The 7,024-nt window shown below is 42.3% G+C and overlaps 1 protein-coding gene across 1 annotated transcript; it reads left to right on the top strand.

Moving 5' to 3' along the window:
* Positions 1–622: 622 nt before the first annotated feature.
* On the top strand, positions 623–4,450 carry LOC118769991 (protein shisa-3 homolog). The gene is made up of 2 exons (XM_036517433.1): positions 623–893; positions 3,843–4,450. The coding sequence occupies exons 1-2, from the start codon at positions 623–625 to the stop codon at positions 4,448–4,450; spliced, it is 879 nt and encodes a 292-aa protein (XP_036373326.1).
* Positions 4,451–7,024: the final 2,574 nt, after the last annotated feature.

Here is a 7,024-nt window from a genome sequence, read left to right as displayed (position 1 = left end):
ACGAGAGAAGACCAGCACTTCGATCAAAGCGGGATGCATGTCGGGGTTTCGAAACAACTTACAGGATAGAGCTCCTACCGAAACGCTTCGGCTTTTTGGAGACTGAGAAGAAAGCAGGAGAGCGGAGACAGCGTGCCCACAATATACAAGGGAACGATTTAATTTTTTAAATTGTACCCCGAATACTTCGGCAGTCTTTGCAGCGCAAGAGTCTGCGAAAAACGCTAACTGTCAAAATCACAGGGCGGCTGAAACTTTTGTGTCGCATAGAATGTCGTTTCTTTGGCAGAGTGCATGTTCGAGACAGAGGTAACCACAGCAAATCTGTCAATGTAATAATTTTTTATTGCTTTGTATTTTGTTTTATTAGTCTAAGTTAAGCAATGATGGGGAGCAAAAAATGAAAAAAGTGTCACTGGAACAGGCGAGCACTGTCTACTTGATCTGACTTAGTTTTTGGTAGAATTGTGAATGGTTGATGAAGATGCAGTGTTAGCACGAGAAGACTAGGTGCTCTGTGGGCAGAATTGCTGTGTATTAAAACTTAACTTCGGCAGCGACATCAACGCCAACCGAAAGTGAATCATAAAGCTGGACTAAAGGAGTAAGAGCATCGTCCGGGATGGTGCGCTTATTGAACTATCTCCTACTGGGGTACTTCACATGGAACATGCGGATATCCGACGCGCAGGGAGAGTACTGCCACGGCTGGCTGGACAGCAATGGAAATTACCAAGAGGGTTTTCAGTGTCCAGAGGACTTTGACACCATGGATGCGACCGTGTGCTGTGGATCATGCTCCCTTCGGTACTGCTGCGCGGCCGTAGACGCAAGACTTGATCAGGGCAGCTGTACGAATGACAGAGAACTGGAGAACACCGAGTTTGCGGCGCGTAAGTGGGCCACCGTTCACTTTTTACATCAACGATCCTCCTACTAAATTAACAGCGTACTTCTGCGTGTACTGAATATAGTAAACAGTGGGCTTTTAGTGGGCGGATTGCCAGTGTTGAACACTAGTAGCTACAGTACATGATGGCAGAATGTTTTGTCAGACACACGTTTCTTTCATACCTGCTTAGCTGTCATGGAATAAAAATATAATATTAACTCCCGCCTGCTGTTTCATAAATGGAAATATTGCCCCATCAACAAGAGAAGTGAGTGTATGTATCAGATGCATCGTCCTTATGATTATTATCATCATCATGTAATAACAGCATTCTGCAGTGAGTTCGATGACATTTACTATAAGTTTCCTATCACATTTTTCTTCATGAAAAGGAAACCAAAACAACAACGAAATCAAAATTTCCCCATGAAATCCAATTAAATATAAAATAAACATCTTTACTGCCATGGGGTGCATGCATTTGAGCATGATATTATAAATTAAAGGTGGCACACAACAAAAAACAGCGACGTTTCGACTGTTCAGTAATTTTGGCTTTGTTTTCTACCAGACTACACGTTTTCATACTAATAATATCAACTAATTTTTGCAACGTAACCGACGCTAATCAGGCAGTTAACTTTTTCATTATTAAAATGCAAAATTGGAAGTAAATTTCATTGTATGCGTTTGTTTTGACAGCAAAGCGTCGTGACTATTTTGTAAAAATTTGCTGGTGAAACGGAACAAACAGCGTGACGTTTTGCAGTAATTTAAAGTAGGCTAGAATTTGCCTGGTGCATAAGTACTGCTATATGAAACACCTGCGTTTTAAGGTGTTCATGTGGTCTACTCATATTTGTGGTTAGTGACATAAATTGTAGCATTATTAAAAGTAGTACATGGGATTTAAACGTGAGTTATTTGTAGGCATGTTGCTTGGACGAGTAGTTTTCAAAGCAAACCTACTTTCAGATGAAACACTGTCAAGTTACTAAGGAACGAGAACAAATATTTTTCATGCGTCATACAATCAAGTAAAATAAACAACCAAGCATCTTCTTTCGTAATGATTAACTCAACGTAAGCATAAACCTGTTGGTTATGTGTTCTGAAATGAGAGCGTCAAACAATAGAATCTATTTCTCCGTCCTAATCTGGGACCCACAGTTTTCCATATAGAAGGATTGCCTTCAGGTGATTTGAAAAGGTTGTGTCATACTGTTTTTTTTGCGTGATTGATATTACGGGATATGAACTAAATTTATAACGCCAGAGATCAATCAGGTGATCGGGATGAGTCATAGATAAACCAGAATCCTACAAACCACGTATCCCTCCAAATAATACTTAAATTATTATATAGGATGAACGGCGGTGAAAAGCGCAAGCCATTTGAAGACATGGTATTGCTAGCTGTCAAATTAAAACAGAGCGGTCAAATATTTCATGCACATGTACATAATTGAAAATAAACGAGTCCATGCGGAAAAAGAAATGTAAAGATTACTCAGTCAAATCGCTGACCAGCAAACGATCTGGCATGTCCAATGATTCAAACAAACCTTTCACTTAATTCGGCAGGAGCATGAAATAGTGCACTCCTATACAAGTCCTTTCAAAAGCCATCCGGTACAGTAAAAAACGCAGAAAATATAATACAGTTTATTACTTGTTACTTATGACACTTTGTTGCAAATACATAACTGTGCTATCTTAGTTGTTTGAAAATAGTATTTACACATGGAAGAATAAAATTAAAAAAAACATTTATTCTGCGTGCCTCATTATATAAATTTTAAAGACATTCGAACTCTGGTCAATATTAATTTTTGTAATTACATTAAATAGTTCATAAAAGATTGAGTGAAACAGTTGATATGAACATGCGCAAATGAGTGTAACGTTTGTTATATTTATATATTTAACTTTGTACAAGAACCGCAATGACAAGTAAACCAGGTCTACTTAACGTCCGTTTTGGTCCATTAAGAACTGTACGGATGCGACTATTGAATTTCTACTACCAGACGTTTCCTCTTTGAAAACCTGCAACATGTATTTTATTTCCTTGCGTCGTGTCTGCTTGACATCAGTAAAGTTTCCCTTTTGAGTGAGTTAGACCTTTGTGCGTAAAGAACAAACTAAACTAGTTTTCTATTTTTCAAATATCCCCGACCTAGAAACTTAATTTGCTGGGCACCGCTGACTAAAAATACTGCAATTAAGGTAATCAAAAACATGAACTAGAATGTGCCAGTGTTGCTTTTAGCGAGAAAGGCAGGCATCGAAATTTCTTGTTGTTCTACCAAAAAGGCCAACAATACTAAACATAAAACTGTATTACAAAACGTGTCATTAATGTACTATCAGACTGTATTTTTATCACTAAAACACTGCCTAAACGTTCCAATTGTATGTATCATCTAAAAGAAAAACGTTTTTTTTGTGCTGTGTGGAACGTGAAAATAGGGGGACTAAGCATAAAACGATATGATATTCATTTTATGAAGAGAGTAATGAAATACCTATACAACCTGCATATTTAAAAAGATAGAGCTGAAACCACTTATTTCAACATTAATTTAGTTTTAATAATATAATTGCCATAAAGAATGTATGGTCCTCCAAATTTTGATTGACTCTCCATAAACACATAGTCCACAGTCCTGCCAGTGATTCAGGTTCCTTTCAGTCTATGATTAACGCTTGAATATACCGATCAATATACTATTCATCAGTATAATCAAGGTTTTTGATGGAAAGAGAACTCTTGTGAGTTTCACTGTTGGGTTAAAGTACAGATGTGGCCATTGAATTTGCACACAGTACACTGCCTCTACAGCGTCATGTCAGCACCAGTGTTTTCTCTTCTCTCACCTGTGTAAAAGGTCTGACCCATAGTAAAGGTGTACATTAACTATCAAAGGCTTCCCCCCCCCCTCTGCAGAGCCGGTGTACGTGCCCTTCCTGATGGTGGGCTCCATTTTCGTGGCGTTTGTGGTGGTGGGCTCGCTGGTGGCGGTGTACTGCTGCACCTGCCTGCGGCCCAAGCAGCCGGCCCAGCCGCCCATCCGCTTCTCCCTCCGCAGCTGCCAGGGCGAGACCATCCCCATGATCCTGACGGTGGCGCCGCCTAGCCAGCGCACCCCGTCCCGCCAGTCCAGCACGGCGACCACCAGCTCCAGCTCGGCCGGCGGCGGGGGCTCCGTGCGCCGCTTCTCCCTGGGACGGGCCGACGCGGGCCAGCCGCAGCAGCAGCAGCAGGGGTGCCTGCTGTCCACCGCCCCCTCCTCGCCCTCCTCGCCGCCCCAGCCCGCCCTGCTCCCTCCCCCTCCGCCCCCTTACACCACCCCACCGTGCGCGCCGGGTGCCCTCTCCCACTCCCACTCCCACTCCCACTCCCACACCCACACCCACGCCCAGCTGCAGCTCCACCAGCCCCTCCACTCGTCCCAGGCTGGTGGCTTCCTCCTCCCCCAGCAGTACTTCTCCTACCCCCTGCAGCCTGAGCCCTTCTCAGGGGGGAAAGGCTTTGCGGATTTCGGACAGAGCTGACCGGGGAGTCGCAACGCTGTCCTGCAGCAGGCATCCCCTCTGCGCCTGGCAGAAAGGGCCGCAGCGATCCCTGCTTGTGCCAACAGAGAAGGAGCAGCAAGGCAGAGCCGCCCCTCTGCTGTGACTCTGTGAAGCCTCTCCGCTTAGAGACGAAAGGCCTATGGGCAGCTAGGAGATGCGTCTGCCCAACACAAGCACAGAGCAGTGAGGCTGTCAGCGGACACTGCAGGGCAGAGGAACTGATGGAGATGCTCTCACCGAAGACTCGTTACCAGTCTAGGCTGCCCCTGAGGATGCTGGGAAAACCACAAGTGAGAGGGAGGACAGGGGGAGAGGTGCTTTAATGTGACAGGGCTCTCTGTATTATTGCTTTTTTAAAGTACAGTTTGCACTTTTTCTATGTTCTGTGTAAACAGGATTCTCAGTACCTCCTGTATGTCTGCTTGGCAGGTACGCTCAGATTCAGTGTTCCATACAGGAAAATATCATGGTGCACCAAGACTCATTGTTAAGATACAAAAGCAAGACCTGCACGGCTGGGTTCAGTCCCGGCTTTGTAGTGATGGAGGGATGTTGAAGCTTACTTTGCATTCTGGGAGAATATTCTGGGTCTCCACTCTTGGCTGCCTGGATGACAGATCTCAAGGGGAAACTAACCAGAGACTAAAAAACGATGTAGACAATCTCATGCCTTCACAGTCGAAGGGAAAGCCTTACAGTCGTGTGCAGGAGGTTTATACTGTTATTTTACCGAGGAAAAGGTGGAAGTGTGGGGTCTTTACCGTCAGCCATTTCACTAACCGTCTTTGGAGATGTTGAAGTAATTAACTGTCTCAGATGTTTTTGTTTGGACTAATTTGAAATATAACAATAATCAAAGCTGTGAAAGTGTTCACCATTTGATTGTTTTTTTTTTTGGCAAACATTTGGCAGGGTTATGGTCCGTGATCTGCCAAAGCATTTTTCCTCACTGAATGAAAGGCGGACAAAAGCTTCAGAAACTATGCAGGCTTTAGAAAAGGAACTTGAAACTGGATTCAACATAAAAGGGTGGGGAGGAGGGAGGGAGAATTCACATTAATTATCAGCTCATGGCTTAATTTCCCTCATTAATTACGCAGTGCATTATTAAAGAAGGTTGTCGAGACAGCTCCTTCCCGTAATGACCGAACGCAGCTGATTCGCTGTAAGGGAACGATTACTCAATTACGCATATTGTATTTGACTCACAGGCATCTGCACGATTCCAGAGTGCAACAGAACCTCTGTTTATGTTAGACGATACATCAATAAAAAAGAACAAATTCCGGCCGTGGTAAATTTGAAAAATAAAATTAAAATTAAAATAAAGGCACTCCCAGATGAGGGAAAAGCTTTCACTGGAGAAGTAACAGGAAAGCAAATTACAATTAGCTTGTACAAATACTAGTCGCTTTTCATTCAAGTGGTGTATTGAGATTAACGCGAGGAGCTCTGGTTGCATGTGTGATCCTCTTACATTTCTGGCTGCTGATTTTCTGTTTTTTCTTTTTTCTTTTCTGATTTTTCTTCACATCCTTTATTCTTCTGCCATGAGAAACATGTGTGTGCATTTACTTGCTGATCCTTACCTTTTCAACATTAGCTTAGCCTGGAATGAAGCAGTGGCTACATGACTGTAGACCTCCAACTGGGCATGTATCTGCTGACTTGTACAGGAAAAAAAAAATTGGCCCTTCATTTTGAACAAATACTTCATTACAAAGAGATAATTTGCACTCAAATTTTGAGATCAGATTCATAAATCTACAGGTTATGCTTTTTAAAAGAGTAGATGCTGCATATGATAGCCGAGGCCATTTCAATAGATTTAACATGAGCAACACAAGTACACACCTGACATAAATTTAAAAAGAAAGATGCAGACTCACAGAAACAGTCTTGCCTCACTTGTAAAGTTTTATTTCAGTAGTCCTTTATGGCAGTTAAAGACAGAACATTTAAAAGTTTCAGTCGCTACATGCAGAAGAATCACAAAAGAAGCCAAAATCCCTAAGAGACAGACAAATAAAGACGACGATAAAACAACAACCAAACAACCAAATTCAAAATAGTGCATTTTTTTTTTCTTCAAAGTGATGGCCACCCAAGGGAGAAACTGAGAACCATGAACACTGAACTCCAGTCATGCAGCCACTGACTTTCACAGACAAACAGCTTAGGAAGCGATAATCAGCCTAATCCACAACGCAGTTCCTGTGTTGAGTTCATGCTTCACTTTCACATCAGAGAAGTAACATTCAAAAAGGAGTCTGGAATCGTGATAGCAGGTATGGCTAGACAACTGCTAGACAAAAAAACAGACACAAATCAATTTAATATCCTTGTTAAACAAGCAAAAAACCACGACTCTTGATTCAGAAAAAACAACACCAGAGATTCCTTATCAGATACACCGGTTGCACTGGTAGTGTGAAGTCAATAACCATATAGATATTTTTTTAGGTTTACAAAAAAGTTTTTAAAATTGCAAATGATGCATCCCGAGACAAACTGTCAAAAGTTAAAGCATGCCTTTGACCACTACACACGGCC

The sequence above is a fragment of the Megalops cyprinoides genome, chromosome 22 (genome assembly GCF_013368585.1).
Source record: "Megalops cyprinoides isolate fMegCyp1 chromosome 22, fMegCyp1.pri, whole genome shotgun sequence".
Lineage (NCBI taxonomy): Eukaryota > Metazoa > Chordata > Actinopteri > Elopiformes > Megalopidae > Megalops > Megalops cyprinoides.
This window is presented reverse-complemented; position numbering and strand designations above follow the sequence as displayed.

What these genes read in the sequence shown, in the direction of transcription:
- LOC118769991 (XM_036517433.1), top strand. Translation starts at nt 623, where the DNA reads ATGGTGCGCTTATTGAACTATCTCCTACTGGGGTACTTCACATGGAAC. An exon ending in GAACACCGAGTTTGCGGCGC is followed by an intron (nt 894 to 3,842) that starts GTAAGTGGGCCA and finishes CCCCCTCTGCAG; the next exon opens with AGCCGGTGTACGTGCCCTTC.